This window comes from Poecilia reticulata, chromosome 16 (assembly GCF_904066995.2).
Source record: "Poecilia reticulata chromosome 16, P_reticulata-male-v2, whole genome shotgun sequence".
Taxonomy (NCBI): Eukaryota; Metazoa; Chordata; class Actinopteri; order Cyprinodontiformes; family Poeciliidae; genus Poecilia; species Poecilia reticulata.
The window spans coordinates 25,704,245-25,729,296 of NC_088845.1; the positions used below are offsets into that span (position 1 = coordinate 25,704,245).

General features: G+C 40.2%; 5 protein-coding genes across 7 annotated transcripts; 2 read left to right on the forward strand and 3 right to left on the reverse strand.

The window, feature by feature from the left end:
• Positions 1 to 9,806, reverse strand: sdha (succinate dehydrogenase complex, subunit A, flavoprotein (Fp)). Its single transcript, XM_008432036.3, has 15 exons — positions 9,661 to 9,806; positions 6,154 to 6,237; positions 5,881 to 6,042; positions 5,605 to 5,748; positions 5,255 to 5,419; positions 5,014 to 5,162; positions 4,806 to 4,930; positions 2,806 to 2,974; positions 2,510 to 2,705; positions 2,233 to 2,404; positions 2,006 to 2,124; positions 1,800 to 1,911; positions 1,573 to 1,703; positions 727 to 840; positions 1 to 645 (listed from the first exon to the last, which is right to left on the reverse strand). The coding sequence occupies exons 1-15, from the start codon at positions 9,721 to 9,723 to the stop codon at positions 559 to 561; spliced, it is 1,992 nt and encodes a 663-aa protein (XP_008430258.1). The 5' UTR covers positions 9,724 to 9,806; the 3' UTR covers positions 1 to 558.
• A 135-nt stretch (positions 9,807 to 9,941) lies between these two features.
• Positions 9,942 to 14,040, forward strand: LOC103478295 (coiled-coil domain-containing protein 127). Of its 2 annotated transcripts, none has more exons than XM_008432034.3 (4): positions 9,942 to 10,060; positions 10,567 to 10,722; positions 12,136 to 12,380; positions 12,479 to 14,040. In XM_008432034.3, the coding sequence occupies exons 2-4, from the start codon at positions 10,575 to 10,577 to the stop codon at positions 12,923 to 12,925; spliced, it is 840 nt and encodes a 279-aa protein (XP_008430256.1). In that variant the 5' UTR covers positions 9,942 to 10,060; positions 10,567 to 10,574; the 3' UTR covers positions 12,926 to 14,040. The 2 variants fall into 2 exon arrangements, with proteins under 2 accessions (XP_008430256.1, XP_008430257.1); XM_008432035.3 differs by having other exon boundaries at positions 10,570 to 10,722.
• Positions 14,041 to 14,585: 545 nt separating this feature from the next.
• Positions 14,586 to 18,511, reverse strand: LOC103478294 (uncharacterized). Of its 2 annotated transcripts, XM_008432033.3 has the most exons (3): positions 18,164 to 18,511; positions 16,361 to 16,553; positions 14,586 to 15,107 (listed from the first exon to the last, which is right to left on the reverse strand). In XM_008432033.3, the coding sequence occupies exons 2-3, from the start codon at positions 16,492 to 16,494 to the stop codon at positions 14,765 to 14,767; spliced, it is 477 nt and encodes a 158-aa protein (XP_008430255.1). In that variant the 5' UTR covers positions 16,495 to 16,553; positions 18,164 to 18,511; the 3' UTR covers positions 14,586 to 14,764. The 2 variants fall into 2 exon arrangements, with proteins under 2 accessions (XP_008430255.1, XP_008430254.1); XM_008432032.3 differs by lacking the exon at positions 18,164 to 18,511 and having other exon boundaries at positions 16,361 to 16,607.
• Positions 18,512 to 19,182: 671 nt separating this feature from the next.
• Positions 19,183 to 21,027, reverse strand: mrpl32 (mitochondrial ribosomal protein L32). The gene is made up of 3 exons (XM_008432698.3): positions 20,835 to 21,027; positions 20,445 to 20,641; positions 19,183 to 19,703 (listed from the first exon to the last, which is right to left on the reverse strand). Exons 1-3 carry the CDS (start codon positions 20,929 to 20,931, stop codon positions 19,452 to 19,454), a joined length of 546 nt encoding a protein of 181 aa, XP_008430920.2. The 5' UTR covers positions 20,932 to 21,027; the 3' UTR covers positions 19,183 to 19,451.
• A 194-nt stretch (positions 21,028 to 21,221) lies between these two features.
• Positions 21,222 to 24,877, forward strand: psma2a (proteasome 20S subunit alpha 2a). The gene is made up of 8 exons (XM_017309210.2): positions 21,222 to 21,357; positions 21,835 to 21,911; positions 22,089 to 22,221; positions 22,511 to 22,633; positions 23,296 to 23,377; positions 23,549 to 23,622; positions 23,954 to 24,011; positions 24,114 to 24,877. The coding sequence occupies exons 1-8, from the start codon at positions 21,317 to 21,319 to the stop codon at positions 24,228 to 24,230; spliced, it is 705 nt and encodes a 234-aa protein (XP_017164699.1). The 5' UTR covers positions 21,222 to 21,316; the 3' UTR covers positions 24,231 to 24,877.
• Positions 24,878 to 25,052: the final 175 nt, after the last annotated feature.

Consider the following 25,052-nt stretch of genomic DNA (forward strand, 5'->3'; position numbering starts at 1 on the left):
TCAGGACTTTTAGCCGATTTATTACTGAACAGAAGCCGCGTGGAGACCACACACTAGTAATACGCAGATGATGCAACTGGTGTGTACAGCTAAGCACATTTATTGTACATTTCTGAAATATTTACACACTTAAAACCTTCCCGCTCTTTCGGCGACGTGTGCGCATCAGATTACATTCGTCCCCCACCGTCTCTTCGCTCAGCAGGGAGAATTTTAAGCGGCAGAGCTGCTTAGAACGACACAAACGCGAGAAAATAGTGTCATGACAGAAAGCAGAGCTTGAAATTTGTTCGTTGTCAGTGTTCAACTTATCAAGCGTTTCTAATATCGACAAGAACCGAGAGATCCACCGGACCTTTGCCGAGATAAGTCGAGGCTAAACAGGCAGGAAGGACAGAAACAGGAATGTGACGTCAAAGTCTGAAACCGGCAGTTTTTATGATCAGCATCACTAAATGATTACAAATGTGCAACATGAACCGTCTTATCTGTTAACAGAAATTATGTTTTTCTCTTAAATAGCAGTTTATGATCTTTCTGTTGTCGGGGGAGAGCTTCTCAGTACGAGCGGATGGCAGGAGGAACGTGGGCGCAGTCCTGCTCGTTCAGAGAGCTGTCGATGACGGGGCGGTACCTCAGCGTCACCTGGGATTGGTCGGAATAAGAGGCGCGTTAAGACAACACTAATGACGGCGAGACGACGACAAACCAGAGCGCACGTGGTACCTTTCCAGTTTTGGGGTCTACGTATGACATGGTGTGCTTCCTCCAGTGCTGCTCGAAGGGCTTCTTCTGCTGACCCTCCAGGGGCTTGGAGTAGTCGTACTCATCGATACGATCCTGAAACACAAAGGGGCCGATCAAATTGCCATGGTGACAGACTAGGGTGAGAATGGAACCACACGTGCAATAAACAAACAAAATTTTCACACGGTTCTGTCATCTAACAGTGTGTGTGTTGGCGTATCTGGAAATACTAGATTCCTGGCTTTAAATATGAAATCAAACATTTTCTGAAACTAGTTGTTTCAAATATGTATGTTAGCTAGGATGGATGCTTGTTTTGACCCCTTGTCCAAGGCGAAGGGGCCATTTCAGCCGTATTTTTTACAGAATTTTTTTGTTTGTTATGGAGCAGATAAGATGAAATGAGGCACAAACAGTTAATCTTAAAAATGTTATGAAAAACAAGCAGCCTAATGCTTTCAACTGAACAACTTTGGCCCTTATGACAAAACTTTTGGACACCACTGGTCCAGAACGTGTTTAATAGGATGAAAGGTGTGAAATTCAAAGTTCTACCAGTTAAAATGGGTTTGATGTGAAGTTAGCCTCATTTTTAACTCCACTTTGACTTTTCATCAGGAGCTGGCAGCTCAGCCCCTGGGCGCCCCCAAGTGGCCAGAAAATGAAGCTACATTTTTCTAACAAATCAGGCTGCTTTGTTTTTCATCATGCTCAACTGATCTTAGTAAGGCGAAAGTATGGAGTCACAATTACTTTGAATGAGTGAAGAAACAGAAATATAAAGATCAGTGATGTAAATTTTTTTTTATAAATCTAAGGACTAACCTTGAAGTCCTCTCTGGCGTGCGCACCCCTGCTCTCCTTTCTTTGCTCAGCACCGTTGATGGTTTGGACGGCGTTCAGCATCAGGTTCTGCAGCTCCAGTGACTCCACCAAGTCTGTGTTCCACACGATGCCTAATACACAAAACAAAACAAACAAAAAAATCCACCTTAATCAGTTCTCCACACAGCCAAAGAGTACAAAGACTCTGTGGCTGTGGAGAATCCTACCTCTGTCAAACGTTTTGATCTTCTCCATGCTCTGGTAGACGTCGGCCATCTTATCGCATCCCTCCTTCAGAACAGAGCCGGTACGGAAGACGGCGGCGTGGTTCTGCATAGTCTGGACGCGGGAAAATAAAACAATTCCAGCTTTTGGAAGAACACGTCCTAGCAAATCCACGGTGGACTGCCGAGTCTGTGTTCAAAGTGTTCACCTTCTGCATGTTCAGCCTGATCTCAGATGTTCTCAGATTTCCATTAGCAAACCTCAGCTTGTCCAGGTTGGCCACAGACTCCTCTCCTGCGCTGGGCTTCAGGGGCGAAAGCTTCTCTCCTAAAGCGACGTAAACGAGTGTTAGCAGTGATTTCACATGGAACACTGCTAATGTAACACATTGACCCATCAATCGTGTTGTCTGCTGCAGAAGCAGAGAAATCTTACCAGGTTTGTGCTCCTCTGCGATGGTCAGCGCGCAGGCTCTCCCGAACACCACCAGGTCCAGCAGCGAGTTAGCGCCCAGCCTGTTAGCGCCGTGAACGCTGGCACAAGCCGCCTCACCGCAGGCGTACAGCCCAGGAATCACTTTGTCCTTGCCGTTAGTGTGATCAATCACCTGATGGTGGGGAAAAATTTTTTAAAATTCATCGTTAACGGTGGTCTGAGGAGACATCTGAGAGCGGCGAACGGGATCGGAGGTGTGGGTGGGGGGGGGGCGAACCTGTCCCTTGTAGTTGGTGGGAATTCCTCCCATGTTGTAGTGAACCGTGGGCAGGACGGGGATGGGCTCCTTAGTCACGTCGACTCCAGCGAAGATCATGGCGGTCTCAGAGATCCCGGGCAGCCTGGTGGCCAGCTGCTGCGGAGGCAGGTGGTGGAGCTGCAGGTACACGTGGTCCTTGTCCGGACCCACACCTCTACAGAGAGTAGGGCGACCATTTTAACGGCCGCTTCATGTCTGCAGCCACGAAGCAGAACAAAAAAAAGAAGAAATCTGTGTGCCGTGACCCTCCCTACCTGCCCTCTCTGATCTCTATGGTCATGGAGCGGGACACCACGTCTCTGGAGGCCAGGTCTTTGGCGTTGGGGGCGTAACGCTCCATGAAGCGCTCGCCCTCGCTGTTGATCAGGATTCCTCCCTCGCCACGGCAACCCTCCGTAATCAGGCAGCCAGCCCCGTAGATCCCTGCAAACATTCACGTGTTAAACTGCTGGGAAAGCATTGTTCATATAACAACTCCAGCAGGGTTGAAATGATTAATGGAATTAATTGTGATTAATCAATTATTGACTAATTTAGTAATAGATTAACTGGAATATGCAGACTCTAAAATTGCCCAATTTGCTGAAAGAACAATCAGAGATCTAATTAAGCAAAAGCTGTACAAAGAAGATATATGTTTTGCATGAGATAAAAAAACATTTGTCTATAAATATATTCTACCCAGAACTCATCAAGTATCATTTTTAGCTTCACTTTTTTCAAATTCTGCAAAATCAATGTCCCATTAGGCACATTTTGTTGTCAATTTACTAATCAACACACTAGACAGTACTTTTTTAGCTGCAGATGCAGTTTTTACTACACATGATCAAGCTTTCATTAAAGGAATAATGAAAGCTTATTCCTTTAATAAGCTTTCATTATTAAAGCTTATTAAAAGAATAAGCTTTAATAATGCTTATTGGGTTTTTTTGCATTGTAAAAAACCTAATTATTTGCATCTTTTAAAATATTTCAAATATCGTGTAAAAAAAGGCTTATGTGGTTAAATTAAAAATGTGCCAATTTTTTTATCCGATTAGTTGTCAAAGTAATCAATAGCATAATCAACAATGAAAATAATCATTAATTGCAGCCCTGCATTCCAGACTCTACTTTCAAAAATTAAACGCCTTTTTATGTCATTTTTAAAATGTGAGACACTAAAGGTTTGGCCTGGCCAGGTTCTCGAAACTGCAAGTCTTACTATACTAGTAGACTGCCACGTCATTGTTAAAGTCTCTAAAAATGCACTCGTTTAGGTTCCATGTAAAAAAAAAATAAAATCAAACAATAAACTTGAATAGTTACGTCATCCTTCGAGTCGAGTTGACACATTCTGCTGCATCGTTCCTACACAAAGCTTTTTATACCCTTCAGTTTTGAGCTAAAATGGCAGCTGTAGCAGTGGCCTCAATTATCTACACTCATCACTGTAAATCCAAACGCAACTATTTTTGACCCACGCAATGTAACTGTGCTTATTTAGCCAACAGGTGAAAAACAGTATGAAGATTAGACTATAAGAAGAAAGACAAACACACACAGCCTTCAATACGGCGCAGCATGATTATGAAACGTCACCGTTGAGGCTGGTGTCAAATGTCTGGCAGAAACAAAAATAAGGACGACCTTCAGTCACACACATCTGTCACTTTAAACGTCTGAACACAGAAACGGTTCGGTCCGTGTCCGAAAGCTGGACCCAGATGATCAAAGCGGCAAAAGTGTAAAACTACAACACACACACACATTTTGAAAGTTGTGTCAGTGAAAACATGCAGGGTTAAGACTTTTGGTCTGTTCTGCAAAACCTGGACCACGTCACTGTTTACTTTTCAGTTTTTCTTAATCTTGTCTAAAAGATCAAGTTAAGGTAGTTGTGGCATTACGTCTGTCCACCTGTACGTCTCTGGCTCCACCTTCTGCTGCAACCTTTGAGCTGAAGGTCTGCAACAATCAGTCAATAACAACATCCAGCATGTAGGGGGAAAAAACATTACCATGAGATTTCACCAATGTTTCTGCATTATTGAAGAATCAAGCAATACAGCTTTCCCTTTCAATTAATCAACAAGATTGTAACTCTGAAGTGCTTTGTTCTTTACTCTCTCTTTACGCCACTGAGTGAGATAGCAGGGGCAAAATTCCACACATGTAAACATTAACGCTTTCTTACAAGATTATGCCAAATTTCCGTGGCACTTCAAAGCAGTTTGCCTCTCACTCTGGCTCTGGTTGTGACTTTTCTCACCGGTGGGATGGAACTGCACAAACTCTAAATCCTGGCACGGCAGGCCGGCTCTGGTCACCATGGCGGTTCCGTCTCCTGTGCTGGTGTGGGCAGACGTGCAGCTGAAATACGTCCTTCCGTAACCACTGAGAAACACACATTTAAAGTCTCATTATAACTGTGAGTCCTGAGCCGACAACACTGAGCTGCAGCCGAGTTCCTGGTGTACCCTGTGGCGATGACGGTGTTCTGGGCTCTGAAGCGGTGGATGGAGCCGTCCTCCATGCAGAGAGCAATAACTCCTTTACACTCTCCGTTTTCCATCAGCAGATCCAGAGCAAAGTACTCCACGAAGTAGCTGGTGTCATAGCGGAGAGACTGAGGGAGAGGCAGGGAGAACGACGAGTGAAACGCAGTTCGACCGAAACGAGCTCCTTGTCTGAGCTGGAGGGAGAAGCTGAAGTCCTCACCCTTCCGTAAAGCGTATGCAGCAGGGAGTGTCCCGTCCGGTCCGCCACACAGCAGCAGCGGTGGGCCTGGCCCCCCTTCCCGTACTTGAGACTCTGACCCCCGAAGGCTCTCTGGTAGATCTTCCCCTCTTCGGTGCGGCTGAATGGCATGCCGAAGTTTTCCAGCTGAGAAAGATGAGCGACACGAGTTTCTTATGGATCACTGTAACTCATACCTACTCGAAGGTTTTCTCATAGAGTTAAAGAAGCTAATACTGTAGCACCATCTTGAATAATCATGGTTTCTTTTGGAAGAGTCAGATATGTGCAAGATTAAAAAAAAGCAAAAACTCGTCAGAGACGGAGCTGACCTCCACTACGGCTGCAGGAGCCTGCTCTGTCATGTAGTGGATGGCGTCCTGGTCTCCCAGCCAATCAGATCCCTTCACAGTGTCGTAGAAATGCCAGCGCCAGTCATCCTGCTCCATGTTACCCAGAGCCGCGTTGATCCCACCCTGGAAACGAGAGGAATACTTTACCAAACAGCACTGCTCCAAAAAGAACGAAAGACACAAGTAGAGTCGAGACGAAACTGCTCTCCAAAATGGCCGACAGTCCTGCTAGCATACACCATCGTGTCGGGGTACCTGTGCAGCGACGGTGTGAGACCTGGTGGGGAACAGCTTGGTGACGCAGGCCGTGTTGAAGCCGGCCTCCGATAGGCCAAAAGCGGCCCGAAGCCCAGCTCCTCCGGCTCCCACCACCACGGCATCAAACTCGTGATCCACAACAGGATACTGGGTGGAGATCTGGAGACGGTCGGATAAAGGCGATATATTTTTAAAACGTCTAATAAAGAGGCAATTTTCAAAGCGGGGAGGAGGCATCCTGATTTTCAACACACAAAAAGAAGAACTCACATCATCTGCTACTTTGGCGCTCTTCTTCTTGCCGTAGATGGAGAAGTGAAAGTTCCTGGAGCCCTGAACTGCAGCAGCGGGGACCTGAGAGAGAACAACAACAACTAGAAACTCACATAGATTACATGAAATCCACTGACGGTCGCGCTCCTGTCAAAACGACTCTAGAAGCAAACGCAACGGTGACCATCTAGTCATTGACAACAGAGGAAGAAATCCAGTTTGTTGGTAAATTATGACACAAAGCAATGTTATGCACTGGTTTAACAAAGCAGAACTGCAGCTCAATTCAATATTTTCCTTCATCAACTTCAGTTCAGGAAACAGACAGTAGGTCTTATTAGGAATTACGTAATCTATATTAATCAAACCATTACAGCTGCTAAAAATATGTTCGTTATTGCCATGGTTACATCAGAAAAGCACTAGCAATTTTTCCAAACTGCCAGATATGTTTTGATCGGATCTGAGATCAGCGACCGGTCAAATCCATAAAGGACTTGACACACTATATTTCCATTTTCTGTCTCTACATTCACTAAACGACAACATGTAATTTAACGTACTGCTTTGAGTTTAGTTTAAAAAGATAAATGTTAAAAAAAACAACACATTTTTAAAGGATAAACAGGGATGACCTCTTATTCCTACTTTTGTTTCAAAACTACCGTCTCCACCATCAGTTGGAGAACCAGTAGTGCATATTTTCCTTCAAATCTCTATAAATCATTAAATCATTTTTTTAAAAAGCGGACAGATATTGTTTCAGACAAAGATGTTGCACTTCAATGTTTAGCGATAAGTAGACAGTAATGAAAGTGTGCCTTAGTGTGCTCCCCATCATCTCTGAAACAGTCATCATAATTCATCACAAATAAACTGACATGGTCATGTCAGGATCATAACATTGTAAATAAGCAATTGCAACAGTATTTCCACTTAAACAACAGCAGCAACAACAAAAAACAAGCAAAACCATTTTCCTATTAATATTTTCACAAAATAGCAAATCAGATCCCTTCTTTGAAATGTGGGCAAACGAAAGCATAACAATGTATAACGTAATGTATGTACAAGTTTGGACCTTTTCATAGCCCATCAGTGAGGATCTTATTGGGTCCAATAGTTTCTGGTAGAAATGCCAACTACTATCATCTTAAACCAAAAGATACCCGTTCTAAACACGATGTACAAGTCCTTCTCAAAAAATTTGCATATTGTGATAAAGTTCATTATTTTCCATAATGTAATGATAAAAATTTAACTGTCATATATTTTAGATTCATTGCACACCAACTGAAATAGTTCAGGTCTTTTATTGTTTTAATACTGATGATTTTGGCATAGAGCTCATGAAAATCCAAAATCCCCGTCTCAAAAAATTAGCATATCATGAAAAGGTTCTCTGAACGAGCAATGAATCTAATCATCTGAATCAATGAAATAACTCTAAACACCTGCAAAAGATTCCTGAGGCTTTTAAAAACTCCCAGCCTGGTTCATTACTCAAAACCGCAATCATGGGTAAGACTGCTGACCTGACTGCTGTCCAGAAGGTCATCATTGACACCCTCAAGCAAGAGGGTGAGACACAGAAAGAAATTTCTGAACGAACAGGCTGTTCCCAGAGTGCTGTATCAAGGCACCTCAGTGGGAAGAAAAAAGTGTGGCAGAAAACGCTGCACCAGTGGTAACGAGAAGAGGTGACCGGACCCTGAAGAAGATTGTGGAGAAGGACTGATTCCAGACCTTGGGGGACCTGCAGAAGCAGTGGACTGAGTCTGGAGTAGAAACATCCAGAGCCACCGTGCACAGGCGTGTGCAGGAAATGGGCTACAGGTGCTGCATTCCCCAGGTCAAAGGTCAAGCCACTTTTGAACCAGAAACAGCGGCAGAAGCGCCTGACCTGGGCTACAGAGAAGCAGCACTGGACTGTTGCTCAGTGGTCCAAAGTACTTTTTTCGGATGAAAGCAAATTTTGCATGTCATTCGGAAATCAAGGTGCCAGAGTCTGGAGGAAGACTGGGGAGAAGGAAATGCCAAAATGCCAGACGTCCAGGGTCAAGTACCCACAGTCAGTAATGGTCTGGGGAGCCATGTCAGCTGCTGGTGTTGGTCCACTGTGTTTTATCAAGGGCAGGGTCAATGCAGCAGCTATCAGGAGATTTTGGAGCCCTTCATGCTCCATCTGAAAAAAAGCTTTATGGAGATGAAGATTTCATTTTTCAGCACAACCTGGCACCTGCCAGGTCATGCCATTTACCAGTGGTATTACTGTCCATGGTATTGACCATGGGACCACTGACCATGGTATTACTGTACTCAATTGGTTTGCCAACTCTCCTGACCTGAACCCCATAGAGAATCTGTGGGATATTGTGAAGAGAAAGTTGAGAGACGCAAGACCCAAAACTCTGGATGAGCTTAAGGCTATCGAAGCATCCTGGGCCTCCATAACACCTCAGCAGTGCCACAGGCTGATTGCCTCCATGCCACACCGCATTGAAGGCTGAAAAAGGATTCCTGACCAAGTATTGAGTGCATAACTGAACATAATTATTTGAAGGTGGACTTTTTTGGTATTAAAACACTTTTCTTTTATTGGTCGGATGAAATATGCTAATTTTTTGAGACAGGGATTTTGGGTTTTTATGAGCTGTATGTCAAAATCATCAGTATCAAAACAATAAAAGGACTGAAATATTTCAGTTGGTGTGCAATGAATCTAAAATATAAGACAGTTTACTTTTTATCACTACATTATGGAAAACAATTAACTTTATCACAATATGATAATTTTTGAGTAGGACCTGTACAACAAAAATAAATCAGAAACAACACAACTAAAGGTAATGTCTATAATGAAGCATGACCCACAACAATGTAGTTTCTTTAAAACAAGAGATGCTGCATAACTCGCATGGAGCCATGGAAATAGACAACTGCATTTTATTAGCTCTTCACAATGACAGAGGAGCAAAAAAAACAAAAAAAACGGCTAAATATGGATTTATAATGCATAACACTGCAAAATTACACAGTAGAATTACTTAAAGATGTTTAAATTTTTTATTTTACGCCAACATTTGTTCTGCTTGATGATAAACCGCTTCTTTTGGTGTGTGCATACATTTACTTATGAAAAATTAGCAACATGCATGTCGTAAGGAGCTGGTTACAAAGTTTTTAAATAAATAATATAAAACAATGACCCATGAGTTTTACAAATATTGCTCTAAATTGATCATTTGCAACACATAAATATGGAATGATTAGACAATAACAATGCTTTTCCTCGGGCTGGCAATAATTAGATTCTTTGAGGTGTCACATTGAGACACCCTATGCTACATAATAGGTTACGCAAGCAACAATTCGGCGATTATGAAAGCAATACTTATTTGCTGCGTATCTAAATATGATGACTCAAATGTACACACATAATTAAAATATATATACATAAAAATATGCCCAATTATTTTTGAATGTCCAGTTGTGGCTACTAACCGCTTTCGTGTTAGCGAGCACCCTCTTGGAGAGGAGACGGGACGCCGCACGTACAGACGCCATATTGTCGGTAAAAAACTGTTGCTCTGGTGTCGGGGGAAGAGATATGCTGTCGGACTAGACGGAACCAGTGTACGAAGAGGGGGGTTATCTACTTTATGCCTAATATATTTTACTTATAAAAAATGTTGCATTGTTTTCAAGCATAAGAAACATTCAACGGTATAAAAAAATTTGAAAGAAAATAAAAAGTTGTTGTTTTGTGATATTTAAATAATGTTTTGTTCAAGTCGGTTTAAATCAACCACCCTATCCAGAGCTGTGTGCACTAGCAAATGATTATTGTATAAGCGGAGTATGCAGGAACAAATGCATAAGTGACCTAGGCATTTCATTCAAGGTGAGAGGCAGCTGCATATACAATGCAGAGAAATGATGGTTTGATGTAATTATGGTGCAGCTATATTTTCCGTTGTTAGTTTGGTGTTAAATACTTTAGCCGCAAAGGCAAAGCTAAAGGTTAGCGAGCATGCTAGCTGATGCTAGCTTTGTTTTTGGTCAGCTCAACTGCCAAACCCCCTCAGGTGTCATCGCTACAGTTTGTAAAAACATGTCTATGTCTACAATATACAAAGACCTGTTTGTGGTAGTTACGGGCATTTCGTTAATGCTAAAATAAATATTTACATTTAATGACGAACATTGAACTTAAGTTTAGGCTTTTAAAGAAAAACTAGTGATATGAGCTTTCAGTAATCTAAGATGTCAGTTTTGCCATTAAAGTCTGAAAACTGCTTTATTTATAGCTGGAGACAAATGTGTAAATCACATTGTTAGCTACAGAAGGAATGAATATAAATTAAAAATTTGTTTTCGTTGGATTATTTTATTTGTTTGTCCTTCCAGCAGCCTCCATGAATAACTTGAATAACCCTCCCAGATGGAACATCCATCCAAACCAGGGAAGCGGGGATGCAGGGGCCCGTGGGGATGGAGGGGCCAGTGGTGGCAACAAGTGGAACTACGCCCTGCTGGTCCCCATGTTGGGACTGGCTGCATTTCGTAAGTTTCACAATTATATTCCTCTGGAAATGTTGGGATTGGGTGTTTTAAATCTAGATTAAAAAGTAGGCAGGGTTATGTGGTTTCCTGACTTTATTTCAAGAAAATTACTATTGATTTCTTTTATGGAACATTTTCATTTTGTTGATAATCTTATTCGCAGATACTAAAAAATATATATATTCTACCTAGGTCTGTGTAATATCGATTTTGTGATATATATCGATATTTTCTTTCCTAGAAAAAAATTGATATTCATCCGCAAGTATCGTAACATCCAACTGTCACCTTGCTCACGCTGGGAGAGTGATTAGGTCATCAGGCTTAGTGTCAAGGTTAAAAAGGTATCAAACTATTCAGAGCAGGGTGCTTGGTGCACTTTATTTACTTTACAAATGCATGTAAGCTACAGTTTGTACTGTTTCAATTAAAAGAAACATGTTTTCTCTCCACTTCTTTGATTCATTTTGTCCAGCTATCGACTTTAAGTCTGTGTCCATGTCCAACCAGAGCCATCGTGTATTGTGTAGTTATAATCACCAACTACACAATAGTAATTGGTGATTACTACTATCACCAACTAGTAGTAATCACCAACTACTAGTTGGTGATTAGTAGTTGGTGAATTAATTTAATTTACTATTACTATTTTCAGTTTAATTCAGTCCAACTCTATAACAGTCACAAAATGTCACCAAAATCACTCTGTCCCTCTAAAATCTTTCAGAAAATTGCAAAAGTGTATTGAATTGTATCTGAATTGTTTGCTGAATGTCGCAATATATATCGTATCGTGAGCAGAATATTGTGTATTGTATAGAGAAAGTATTGTATCACTACAGCCCTAATTCTGCCATTTTATTGCACAGTCAAGTAACTATATTACCTTAAGATGTTGTAAAAATGCTACATACATACCAAATAAGACTTAAAAGAAATTTGACGGTGCCTCGAAATTGGGCCTCTGTCTCTTTAAAAGTTCCGACTCCTTCTAAAATTTCTCCTTCAGACTCCTCTATTAACCCTTTAACAATATTTTTTGCCAGTGCTGCACTGCGAAGTAGCTCAATGAGCTTAGCAGATGTGCAGCTCCACCCTGTGTTTGATAATTGCTGCTGGCTAATCTGAAGGAACTGATGGGTGGATCGCGATGGAATTCTGATCTGTGAGGCTTAATGCTTGAAGTTTGGAAACTGCTGCTTTTACACAGCTGCATAGTTGCCCAGGGAGATTAAGGGATTTCTCAAACATGCATGAAGGCAGTTTAACATAAAACTACCCCTTTAAATAAGTAGTAACTGTTATTATGAGGGTTTATAACAATGTGCTTAATTTCAAGTTCAGTAAGACCAGACAAGTTAGACATAAAGTGCTCCTCTGTGGCCGTATTACTAAAAACTGTTATCTTTAAAGGCTGGATATGGACGAGGAACTCTGAGAATGAGATCCAGAAGATTAAAGTCCAGTACGACAAAGACGTTTCCGTGATAAAAAGCGAGATGGAGGCTCGCTACCGGGACACGCTCACAGAGAGCCGCAGGGCAGTGGCTACGCTCGAGCTGGAGGTGGAGAAGGAGCAACAGAGGGTGAAAGGATACCAGCAGGCCCTGGTCTCTCACAGCCAGCATCTAATCCAGGAACGGAAACGGCTGGAACAGGTACCCCGCCTTCAGCTCAACCCACTTTTACATCATTCTTGTTCATTTCCTGTTGTCTTTAAAGAAAAACATTGTATTTTTTTTTTTTTTCACATAAGGAGCGAGACGCGCTGAACGACGAGAAGCAAAAGCTCGTCAAATCTGGCGCCACCGGTGCTGTGCTGCGTGACGCCTTGGAACGGGAGGCCGAGTGGCACCAGCGCGCCACGGCCACCCTGAGGGAGCTTGAGGGTCTGCTCGTTGAGCGTCAGAACGCCTACTGCTCTCTCATCCAGCCCCGGGATCAGCGGCTGGAGATGGAGAAGAACATGCTGCTTAAGGTGGTCAAAAACCCCATCGCCGCGGAGCTGGGCCTAGAGTCTGACTTGAAGGACATTTTCAAGAGAGACAGGCACTGTGCGGATCTGATGAACATGGACAAGAGGAAGAACGGAAGCCTCATGTGGGTTTACTTGAAGTACTGGCAGCTACAGATCACTCTGCAGAAGCACAAAAGAGCAGAAGAAGCCATATTAGACGGGAGAATCCAAGGTCACAGAAAGTGACCTCCATAAGCTGCTTTTGTTCCCGTTTTTGGCTTCGAAGGATGTTAAGTTAACATGGAGCAGGGATCATCTGATAGGAATGTTATGCAAATACCTAAGAGGTAATCTTATTCAGATGTTTTTCTCCTTAGCATTCATGATCCCTGAGTTAAGGGAACATCATAAAAGTAGGTCTAATTTCTGAGGCCTCAATTAAGACTTGATAGCTTTAATTTAACCACGGGGAAAGTTAGAATGCACTTAGATACGTCAGGTGGTTTCCGTTGGCACTTTAAATCGAAAAAATTGAGACGTTCACTTTATCTTTTTTACCCTTTTATCTCATAGAGAAATCCGGGTTAACATACATCTGATAAAGTAGTTTCATTCTTTGATTTAATTTATAGGAGTGAAGTAAAACACAGAATGTTGTTATGTTGATAAAACACATCATTTTCTGCATATTTTAAGGCTGGGTGGAGGTTTTCAGTAACTTGTTGATGAACTTTTGTGGGAGGCAACAGGGGGACTAAGTTTCAATGTATCACCATTTCCTCAGTTTTTAATCGTTTACAGTGTTTTCCATCGAAATAGAATTAGTCTTACTGGGTTTGAAATGTTTGATTTGTGAGATATCTTGGTGATAGCACTTTATTGAAGCTGCATGTGTAAGTAAAGTAAAACTTCAATAAAAACAAGAATGGTCAAATGGTTCTGCACTGTAATGTTCATGTAAAATGAATTCACGTTTAGCCTTTTTGGGGGGGAAACCAGGCTTTTTTCTTTTTTTTTTTTTTTCTTAACTTTATTTAAAAGTGCTGGATTTCATGTCATGAGTACACATGTATTGACAACAACTATGTGCAGTCATCTGAAATGTATTTTTTCCAAGAAATGAACATGTTTGTGTTGTTTGCTTTTCCCCCTCAAAATAATTGCTGTTGTCCACAAGGGGGCGCTCTCAATTTAATTGTTTGCAAAGCCTTCAATCCAGTGGTGTACAAACTTTTTGCAACATGGGTTAGAATCCCAAAGTAGAAAGTACTCAGGGGGACAAATAGTTTTTTCCAACTTAAAAGATCAGTTCTGTTCTAATTTTGTCAACAATATATTAAACAAACAATGTTTTAATGAAACCAAGAGGTGCTTTTTTTGACTTAATAAAAGGCAGACTGTTTCTTTGGTTTTGGGGTAAGTATTTGAGTCTATTTCCTACAAATGAGAACTTTCTCCAACAAAAAACTCTTAAGTTAAAGTGTAATAGAAGGCTTTGTCTTTTTTTATTCTTTTACGCAAAAAGTCGCTGGATGTTTATAGCCCCACTCCATCCATCCATCCATGGATGGATGGATGGATGGATGGATGGATAGCCCCACTTACTATGAAATTAAAGGAAAAATACTCTATGCCCAACAGTTTCCATTAAAGAATAATGAGATTGGTCATTGAAACTCTTATTCTAAAAAATAAATGACAAAAGTGGCCACTGGAGGATCAAATTTGTACAATTCTTGAACTGCAGTCAGGGGCCACAAAAAATGTTCAGAGGGCCACACTTTAGACACCCCTCCAAGACAGAATATGTTTGGAAGCTCATATTGCACAACTATAATGAACACTAAATTCCAGTTATAATGAATCTAGGTCATCATGTGAGACACATTACACCGTTGCAAACAGATTGTGTTCAGATTTAGAGTTTTATTTCAACAATATTAATTCACCATTGAATAGATATAAATACAAACCATGAGATGAGACCTACTGACATCTTTGTCATTGCTATCATAATACCAGTTTTGTGTAAATAACAACAGCATGTTGCACTGTTTAGACTCCTTATAATCTCATTTCCCTCCTTCACTCCCTCCTCTGCTCTCGGTGAGACACTTCTCTCGGAGAGGACATCAACCTGGAGGCTCTGAAGTTCTCTCTGACCGACTTGCAGAGGTCCCCAGCGGTAGCGGGGGCTTCCTCTCGGTCTGCTGTGAGATTTGCCTTTCCTTCAATGACGGGTTGTTCTGTGCCGGAGGCTCGCTGCGGTGCTTTGCTCCTGCTGGAGAACGGCAGCTGGTACTCTCTCATGACTCCCCCCTCTATGCCCAGCTTCAGGGAGCTGGGGCTCCTCTCGACCATTAGGTGGACCACCTGCTGCTGCTTGTAACTCTCTCTGCGAATGCTGTCGGTCTCTGACAGCGTCATCCTGAAACACAGCACACACACACACGCAGAGTTAAATTTTATGTTGTACTTTAAGACGTAACAAACGATAAAAACAGGAAGATGTTAAGGTTTTCTGAACATTGCACAGCTATAACCTTTTTAGGATGATGAATTCCACATGGGAAAAATTATCAAGTTTCAGACAAATATAGGATCAGCACTGTTGAAGGATGTTATTTTAGCTGTTTTATTTGTACGTAATTTATTGAGTTATATTTGGTTCATGAATGGAAATACAGTTTCATTTTTTCCAACATTCTGACATAACAGAACGCTGATCATTTTAACCAGAAGAAGGCCTTTTGTTAGGTTGTTGTTGATTTTTTGTTTTTTTTAGTTTCTTACCAAAAACTATCTATTTGATGAGAGCGGATTTATAGTTCATCATTAATTATCCGCCGTCAAATATTGCTCTTCATATAAAGGTAAGAGTATTTTGTTTTTCAGCAGTTACATTTTTCTTCAGCCAGTTCTAGATTAAAGTATTGACTGCTGCGTGTTGTCATGTTTATGTTTATGCATGTGGCACATGACAAACGAGAATATAGCGATTCAGTTATTAAAACTAAAGTTAAGCTACTTAGACCAATAATCCAAGTCTGTCAGAGGTGATAAAGGTGTCTGTACGGCATCCAAATTTAATTTCTATGATCTAAAGACATTATTTTTCTTTCAATCTGTAAAAAAAAGTCAATATTTGCAACTGAGCCCAAAATAATCCATACCCTTTCTGTTTTAGATTGAAATTTCAATTCAAATCAAAATTCTTGATTTGCTATAACATATAACAATATTGTATAACAGTATTGTTTTTTTTTATTTTTTTATTTGAATTAGGTTTTCTATAATCTTATTAAAAACAACACGTCAACAATCATTTACATCCATATTCCAATTCAAACTGATGGGTAAAAATGTCGTTGAATCGACATTAAATCTGTCCAATCCTTTCTGACCAGCTTTTAACATTCTTCCATTGGTATTTTAACCCTTCAGCTGGAAGGCCTCCTTACCATCACCCTAATTATTTCCCCCACCCACAGATTCTCCAATACTCACAACTCTGGCTGTTCCTGTACAAAACATTATTTTTATATTGGTTCCAATCTAGGCAGAAGAAACTCATTGATATAGTCAAGCTTAAATTTCCCATGGATATGAATAAACATTCTTCTCTGCGTTTTGTGAATTGGACCAGAAGGCCGTGTCCCTGCAGCATGTTGAACCGCTCACCTGTACTCAGGTCTTGTCTCCAGCACCACGTTTAGCCAGCAGGCGCTGTAGCTCTCCTTCTTGCACAGGTCGTCCTCCTGAAGATCCGAGTAGGACTTCACCATGCAGACCCCTCCTCTGCTCACACAGTGCATAGTGGACGTATGAATACCGACGTTTGTGATTCCCGATCTTTGCTGAAGCCGACGAAAACCTAAGGGAGGAGATCGGACATTGAGGCGTCTGAGATGAGTTTCTCTGTGTTGCAATGTCTTAAATGTCCCGTCTTGTTACTATATTTACTCCTCTGTGTCACATTGTTGTGTATTTGGTGAATGCCCCCCCTCAGGCTTCCTGCAGGTTGGTTTCCATCTGAAAAGGAGCTTCATGAAAGCCTCCATGATGTCAGCCAACTGGATTATCGGAGTCAGTTTGAGTCTTAATATTTGCAACTTTACAGACTTTGGAGCAGTAAACATGTCGAGTTAATGTGGTTTTAGATATCAACTTTGTGTCTGCGTGTAAACAGGTAGAATTGGTATAAAAGTGGAGAGGAAGTTCTAGGTTTACAAACCTATAAATTTATTTGTGCAGACAGAAATATTAAATGGATTAGAGTGTGATCCCATTTGACCTAAGATCAAATGTCTGCTGGCATAGTTGAGGAGAGAAAGAAGCTCTGACTGCTTCTTTAATCGGGCTCATTAACTCAGAGCTGCTTTCCACGCAGCGAGGCGGAGCAAAGCCGTTTTAAACTTCCATGTTAAACTTTTTCACATTTTGTCTCATTGCAACTAAAAAAATTCAACTTACCTTATTGGACTTTTTTTCTTCTTATTGGAATATGATTACGAAGTGGAAGGAAAAAGGCACATTTTCAAAGTGATTTTAAAAATAAAAAACTCTTGGCGTGCATTTGCACTCAACCCACTTTAGAGATCGAGAAACACAGCAGAGATGTCAGGGATTGAGTTGTGAAGTTTAAAGTAGGGTTACAAAACAATATGTGCAGGTGGAAGGATATTCCAAAAGGACAACCTTTGATTATGCTCCACACAAATCTAGTGTTTTTGGAATAGTCTTGACAAAGAAACAATTGTTGAAGAAAGCGAAAGGAATCTCCATCACCAATTGCTTTGCAAGTTTGGTCAAATATAATAATAATAATAATACATTTTATTTCAAAGGCGCCTTTCTGGCACTCAAGGACACCGTACAAGAGTAAAAAATAGTGACAGAAACAAATAAAATATAACAATTAAAAATAGATAGAAATAAATAAAACAAAACAATGTATCTATATATGTCCAAACAATACAACTTTAATTTTTTCAGTCAGTGCAACGAGGAGCCAACGTAAAAATAAATAATAAAGAAACTGAAACTGACAAAAATATTCCACAACAAACCTTCTTTCAAATAGTTGAAGTTCAAGAATCGCAAATGTCATGTAAAATGAATAATAGAGAATGACTTCGCTCAAAGCTCAAAGTATAGAATTAGACTGAATAGATCTGCCCTTATGGCTCAGGCACATTGCCACCGTTATCCAAGCTAGAATTTTGTTGAATATCGGAACCGATACAGATATTAATATCGGATCGGTGGAGGAAGGTTATCTAATCAGATTCTACCAAAATTCAACTTCTTGTCTTTACTGCAAAAGGCTACATGGAGACATCACCGCTTTTTACATCGTCGCCTCTGTGAAACATGTTGGTGGCAGAATCATGTTGATAGGAAATGAAATGAAGCTAAAGAGAGTTAGAGGATAATCCCGTAACGCTGCTAGAGGCTGCTGAAGACTTGAAATTTATTTTTTACCTCATCTAGTGTTTTAAATGACATTCTTCCAGCGGGAGGACCCCCTGGCAACCCGAATCTGATCAGAATGAAACTGAATCAGAAAGAGCGTGAAGCTATGATGCGGCAGGAGGAAGCTGGACTCCAACCAACAACACCCGGCTCTGTGACACCAGAGTCAGCACCGCATGACTCCAGTTCGGGCGCTGGTCCGAACACGTGTTGCTGTGGTGACAAGGATTCGCATTCCCCCAAACAGATTAACCTTTGGTCACGTCAAAGTGGCATTGAATGTCCCGAGAGGGAAGACGTATCACTTCATGCGGTTTCTATAGCTGAGAAGAAAACATGCTTGTGTCTCTAACAATGTTGTCCGCCCTGAACTCGCTCATCCAAAGAGAAATCACTTGAATGTCTGAAGTGGACTTAATTGGATGATTAACAAGAATATCAATTATTTTTTGTAATCAATGAATCTATTCTATTGATTATTATGACGATTAATAGGATTAAGGGATTGGCACATTTTGCAGATTTTCACTAAACCAGTGAAGCTTTTACACAACACTTGAAAATATATTTAAAAATGCAAATCACAGAATTACTTTTTTTGAATGAGAAAACAAAGATGATTTTGCCAAACATCCAATAGCACATTATTCCTCTAATGAAAGCCTGATCATTTGTAGTAAAGGCTGCATCTGCAGTTTAAAAAAAATCTGTTTTTTGTTTTTTTTTTATTAATAAACGGACAGCAAAATGTGATTAATAGAATTAATTTTTTTTCTTTCAAACTTTGAACAAGATTAAGCTAAAAATGCCATTTGAGGACTTCTGGTTAGAACATATTTACAGACAAATGCAATAAATATATATTTTTTGTTAAGCCAGTTTTGGCTTAATTTCTGCTTCGATTGTGTTCTTTCAGCAAATTGGCATTTTTAAGAGTCTGTCTAATTAACAGCTAATTAACTGATTACTAAATTATGTCAATAATTTATTAATTAAATTAATTGTTTCAGTCCTATTGTGAAAGAAGAGACAGTTCATCACTTTTAATCAAAAGATATAAAGAACAGATCCAAACAATGTTTTTTTTTCTCTGACTGAATGACTTTACTTTGTTTATTCACACATTGGGTTCTTCTGACATTTTCATCTCTAAGAACTGGTTAAATCAGTGAAAAGCAGAAACACATGAGAAATGTGTAAATTTCTTAAAACAAATGTATTCATGAAAAACAAAAACAACATACACACTGACACATGCCGGTCATCTCTGCAAAGCGCATATCACCAAGCCTCAGCATCAGTTTCTGAACCAGGCGGGTCTTTTCCTGGGCCGCTCCACTATCCTCTTCCCTCCGTCCTGCTCGCTCGGCGTCTCCCCGTCATACAGGACGACCGTCTCCACGGGCGGGGCCCTCAGGGGGCCGCCTTCCATTTCCTTGATCTGCTGACGGATCAGACCGGTCTCCTTGCAAATCTTGGCGTAGCAGAAGCCGCAGAGGATGTGTTTCTGCTTCAAATGGCCGCACTCTGGACACGGCTCGATGTTTGTCTGGTTGCAGAATAAGTGATAAGCCACATAGAACACAGCATGGTCAACTTTTTTGTACATCTCTTTAAAGGCAATATTAGCTGAAAATGAATAGGTTCATATTTAAATATTTTATGCTTTGGAGAAAAATATTATAAAAGCATATCATTACTTTACCATAACCACTGAATTGAATGCTCTTTTTCAAAGCAAGAGTGGAAAATTTGGTTTTAAATGGCTGGTATTGTCATCCGAGCTGGTTTGACAAAGTGAGCTACATAATTTCTACAGCTGATAAAACAAAACTAACACGCTCACACATCTTTTCTTTTTTCATAAGGTAAATTATTGCTGAAATATGTACAGTTTTACTTTCTGTATCATGCTGTTGTCTCGGGCTATGGGCTCACTAACACTTTTATCTAAACAATCAATAATGATGGGATCAAAGGACAACTTTGCTCAACAATCCAAGAGAAATTTGGTGCTGATCAGTAAGGTGGAGGACAATGCCACAAAGCAGAAGTGACAACTATAGAATCAAAGCATCAAAACCTTGAGATGGTTGGTCCAGGGCCAGGAAACAAAGATCTCATCCCCAATATGAACATATTGAATATTTTATTTATTAAATTTGATGTGCTTCTTTAAATTGTTTAACATCGAAACACTGACTGTACATCTAAAGTGTTACATACCACAAACCGTGTCAATGGTGGAATAAGAGCTCTATAAATACAAACTAAGAAATTGTGGCAGTACCTTAACTTTGATTAGCTTTCTTTCAGCTCTCCTTCTGGTCCTGTTGACCTCTATGGTGCGTCTCTTCTTGGGAGCCGCCATCCACAGGATGCTGTCCTGGAGGCCGGGAGTCTGCTCTGGGCTCTGCTCCTCATCCTGTTGGGGGTCCTGGTCGATCTGGGGCAGAAGGCTGGGACCATTCACTGCCAGAGCTGGGGCTATACACGGACAGAGAAACAGCCGCATGTTTATACGGAGTCAGGCATTAAACAGTTTACAACATGGACGAGCACCAACACGGCGACAAAAGCTCACATTACGCCTTGTTATTACAAGACGAAGTGGAATAACAACTCAATTAAGTTTGTGATTAAAAAAGCTGCAGCCTTCATTTATCCGGCCTAATCTCACCTAGCTGCGAGTCCAGTCCGGATATTTGGAGAAGTCTGCTTTCAATGCGCAACAGAGAACACCTGAGGCTGTGCACCAAGGCGGATAAGTTCATCATTTTTATTTCAGCACGTTTCTTCTCCTTCAGACATTACAAACACCTCACGGTCACCAGGATTTCTTCTTCTCCTTTGTTGATTCGATGCGCGATTGCCATCCAGTGGGGGTTTGTCCAAACTGCATTTATTCCACCCATAGCGTTTTTTTTTGCACGAGTTTTTGCACCAAACGGCTCCTCTTACGTCAAATCAATATCCGGATGTTTTTAAAATGTCTTACTCGGTTAGAAGTATGGAGGACCAAAACTCACATAATAGCCGTAATGAAGGGCATCCTTTATTTTCACATGTAATTTGTGAAGATTCCCCCAGAGAGCGCTATACACCCGCAAGTGTATTTGGAGTTTCCTGTTCACCTTTGGACAGAAGAAGAAGAAGATCAAAATGGCGGAGCGTGGCTATAGTTTCTCTCTCACCACATTTAGGTAAACTTTATGAAAAAAAGCAATAGAATCTTTCTCAGAAATTTAAAGTTGCGATGTTAAAATGTTTTCTTGAATATTAGTATGATTTAGAGTTTCAGTGTGGTTCGTTTAAATACTGAGAGGCGTTCTTGCTAGCGGTTGGAGTTGATGCACTGTCATTGTCCAATGAATCGGCTATTAGCCTAACGGCTAACTCTTAAATATTAACTTTTAAGGTACTTTAGAGTCAAAATCAATCGGTTGATAAAATAATAATTATATAACTAATTTGTGATTGTAAAGAGTTTTGGAAGTTTGCGTTGCCAACATTAACAGAAATTAGTTTCTGATTTTACTTTCAGTTTCGTCTTTGTCAGGTAGTTTATTTTTTAATTCTTTAATGCATCGACAGGTAATAGTTTTGTTTGCACGTGGATGAGCTTAACTTCCTTCCAGCCTTCAGCATAATAACTAAGCGTGATGTTTGTGCTCCTGCAGCCCCTCGGGTAAACTGGTCCAGATTGAATATGCGCTGGCAGCTGTAGCAGCAGGAGCTCCTTCAGTTGGCATTAAAGGTAGGAATCATGGAAATCTGCTGCTCTGATGTAATTTCATTCAGTCGAAGGGGGACATTATTGCTTCCCTTTTGCATAAAGAATAGTAATTTAGCTAAACTTGTGACTTTTTGAGTCGTAGTTTCATGTGGATACTTTGCAACTTTGGATTTGATCACACTGCATATCTTATTACAGCTACTAATGGAGTGGTCCTGGCTACGGAGAAGAAGCAGAAATCCATTCTGTATGATGAACAGAGCGTCCACAAAGTGGAACCTATTACCAAACACATAGGCATGGTGTACAGTGGCATGGGACCTGACTACAGGTGGGGAGACTTTAGGAGATATCTGGATGTGATATCTTAACAACTTGAGGCCTAACATGGATTTAAAAATAAAACTACAGTTAAAATGAATTTCCCGTCCAGGCATTATCATGCTTTTTATAACTGCACACAAAATCAAAAATATTTCTAAAATGTATTTTGTTATGTATTGTTAATTTATAAGGTTAAGGAATTTACTTTATCATAGTTGATGACATCATTGTTTGTTTAACAAAACAGCTCAGTCTTGACCTACACAGACAGACTAATATGCTTCTCATCATGACAGGGTTTTAGTGCGACGAGCCCGGAAGCTGGCCCAGCAGTACTATCTGGTGTACCAGGAGCCAATTCCTACAGGCCAGCTTGTACAGAGGGTGGCCTCTGTAATGCAGGAGTACACACAGTCTGGGTACGTTTTTGTAAACACTCATTATGCATACTAGCTTTATGTGGCAGTACAAGTTGGAAATGTCCTAATTGGCTTTTTCCTAATTATTGTCACCTAAAATGCAAACAGCTTTATTGGTTGTTTCTAAAAGCGCATCTGACTCGACACACTCTGCTATGGCCTTCAATAAACTTGCATCTTGTTTCTGTTTTGTTTTTTTTTCTTCTCATTTTGTGGAGCGGTTTGTTGGAACAGCTGGGCTAACATTAGCATGTTTACTCTGTTTATAATTGATGATTCTGCTGATGGAATATTTCAGTGTGGCTCCAGTTAAGTTACAGAAGAAGTAAAGATTTTTGCTTTAAGCATTTTAAAGTTTAATGATTAGCTTCTGGACAGCTATCTGAACACGGCATTTGGAACAGATCGTATTGCATACTATTTCACTATGAATGTCGCTATAAAGCATGAGGTACTTTTAAATTTGCCTAAAGCATAGTTCATAGTTTGACCTGATGTGTGCCGAAGTATTCACTTTCTTCACTTGTGTCCTGTTTTGGAGAGGATGCAGAATGAATTCTTCACTATCTTCTGAAAATGTTACTTGTTTGTTCATTTGTGGTACTTCACAGACTTGAGACTATTTTTAAATTTTATAATGTGTATTTTTTTCTCTCCTCTAGCGGAGTGCGTCCATTTGGTGTGTCACTCCTGATAGCTGGTTGGGATGAGGATCACCCCTACTTGTTCCAGTCCGATCCTTCTGTGCGTTGATTTATTTTCACATTGTCTGATAAGTTGGTTTAGGCTTTTGCCAGCAACTTATCAGTTTAGAAAAATGAAAGTTGGATAATTGATTATGCTTTTATTTTAAGGCTATATCTGTCAGAAACATGAAAGGCTCCCAAATATCAGTATTCTGTTTTTGTCTTACAGGGAGCATATTTTGCATGGAAGGCCACAGCCATGGGAAAGAACTATGTCAATGGAAAAACATTCCTTGAAAAAAGGTGCAGGTCGAGAATTAAATATGAAAGTTATATCCAATGTATTGTCACTAAATATACATTATGAATTTATGTGTGGAGCGTGACCACACATAAATTTATAGAACTTATCTGCCGTTTTTTGACTCCTTATTGTTTTTCTTTTCAATCCAGACCTAAAGAACAGGTCAATTTAAAGGATTTAAGTCATGATACATTTTTATGTTATTTCCTACGAAGCTCTTTAAAAGTATGAATCTTGGAATAGTGTTTTTAAGTAGATTAATCATAATAATGACTGACTTTATGAGTAAACATAATGTAAACATTTTGTGTGTTTTTTTTTTTCCTTTAGGTATAATAATGACCTGGAGTTAGAAGATGCCATTCACACAGCCATCCTTACATTGAAGGTAGATCACATTTTATCAGCATTGCTGGAAGCATTAAGACATTTTTGTTATTGTGTTTGCTTTCAAACCCATTATTAACATTGGTCTGTCTTTGTGCTTTAGGAGAGTTTTGAGGGTCAGATGACAGAGGAGAACATTGAGGTGGGAATCTGCAACGAGGCCGGGTTCAAAAGGCTCACCCCGGCAGAGGTGAAAGACTACCTGGCAGCCATCGCGTGAACACACCCTCCCTGAAGGGCCACCTGGCTACATTTCAAAACAGATTTAGCAGCACAGTGGCCAATTGACACAAGGAACAGAAGAGTATGTCCACAACAACATAATGAAGGCATACACATCCCTATTGACCATTACTACTCAATATCTACACAAATGTTTATACTTAAGGAGAGAAGAAAATAAAATTAGCTTTAACGTGTACTCTTGATGTCATATGTGACAATTGGCTTTTGTGCACGCTGAAAAGGTTTTGAGCTCTGAGAGGAATCTCAGGTCTTCCATTGAATCTTCAATTCTTACTCGCCAAAGAACTGCGCTGAGTTTTAAGATGCACCTCTCCTGCATAATACATTTAGCTAAAAAAAAACATATTTGCGTAATAATCAGACTTATTAGAGGTTATGACAAATGATGTTTTTTTTTACATTGAACAAAAAGCTATTTTTCATTTAATATAATTGAGTTGGACAAAAAAAAGCAGGTTTTGGAGGATTCAATGGTTAGGCTTGAGATTTTACATTCAAGATCTGGTTGCTGTACTACCGTTTTACATTATGTACTTTTTTTTCAGGCTTGATACAGTTCTTAAATTTGTATTTTCTCCACTGTTATGTGTCACTTATTCAAATAAAGAATGGTGAACTGTTGACTCGTTGCTTCTACTTATTAAACTTTTATTTTGAAAATATCTTAAAATGAGTTTAACAGCAGTTTATTTAAATGAGTGCGCTCAAACATTTACCGGATCACCTTGTGAAAGTATTTATGTATCCCTCCGCTTCTATTTTGTTTCTATGTTTTTATTTGCTGTGAGTTGTACGG

Coding starts and splice junctions, on each gene's coding strand:
- sdha (XM_008432036.3), bottom strand. CDS start 9,723: ATGGCGTCTGTACGTGCGGCGTCCCGTCTCCTCTCCAAGAGGGTGCTC. Junction 5,420..5,604: donor CTCCTGCAGCCGTAGTGGAG/GTCAGCTCCGTC, acceptor CATCTTTCTCAG/CTGGAAAACTTCGGCATGCC. Junction 841..1,572: donor ACGCCAGAGAGGACTTCAAG/GTTAGTCCTTAG, acceptor TTTGTGTTTCAG/GATCGTATCGATGAGTACGA.
- LOC103478295 (XM_008432034.3), top strand. CDS start 10,575: ATGAATAACTTGAATAACCCTCCCAGATGGAACATCCATCCAAACCAG. Junction 10,723..12,135: donor GTTGGGACTGGCTGCATTTC/GTAAGTTTCACA, acceptor TTATCTTTAAAG/GCTGGATATGGACGAGGAAC. Junction 12,381..12,478: donor AACGGAAACGGCTGGAACAG/GTACCCCGCCTT, acceptor TTTTCACATAAG/GAGCGAGACGCGCTGAACGA.
- LOC103478294 (XM_008432033.3), bottom strand. CDS start 16,494: ATGCACTGTGTGAGCAGAGGAGGGGTCTGCATGGTGAAGTCCTACTCG. Junction 15,108..16,360: donor GAGACAAGACCTGAGTACAG/GTGAGCGGTTCA, acceptor GCTGTGTTTCAG/GATGACGCTGTCAGAGACCG.
- mrpl32 (XM_008432698.3), bottom strand. CDS start 20,931: ATGATGAACTTATCCGCCTTGGTGCACAGCCTCAGGTGTTCTCTGTTG. Junction 20,642..20,834: donor CGGACTGGACTCGCAGCTAG/GTGAGATTAGGC, acceptor GTCCGTGTATAG/CCCCAGCTCTGGCAGTGAAT. Junction 19,704..20,444: donor GAAAGCTAATCAAAGTTAAG/GTACTGCCACAA, acceptor TTCTGCAACCAG/ACAAACATCGAGCCGTGTCC.
- psma2a (XM_017309210.2), top strand. CDS start 21,317: ATGGCGGAGCGTGGCTATAGTTTCTCTCTCACCACATTTAG. Junction 22,634..23,295: donor CAGGAGTACACACAGTCTGG/GTACGTTTTTGT, acceptor TCTCTCCTCTAG/CGGAGTGCGTCCATTTGGTG. Junction 23,378..23,548: donor TGTTCCAGTCCGATCCTTCT/GTGCGTTGATTT, acceptor TTTGTCTTACAG/GGAGCATATTTTGCATGGAA.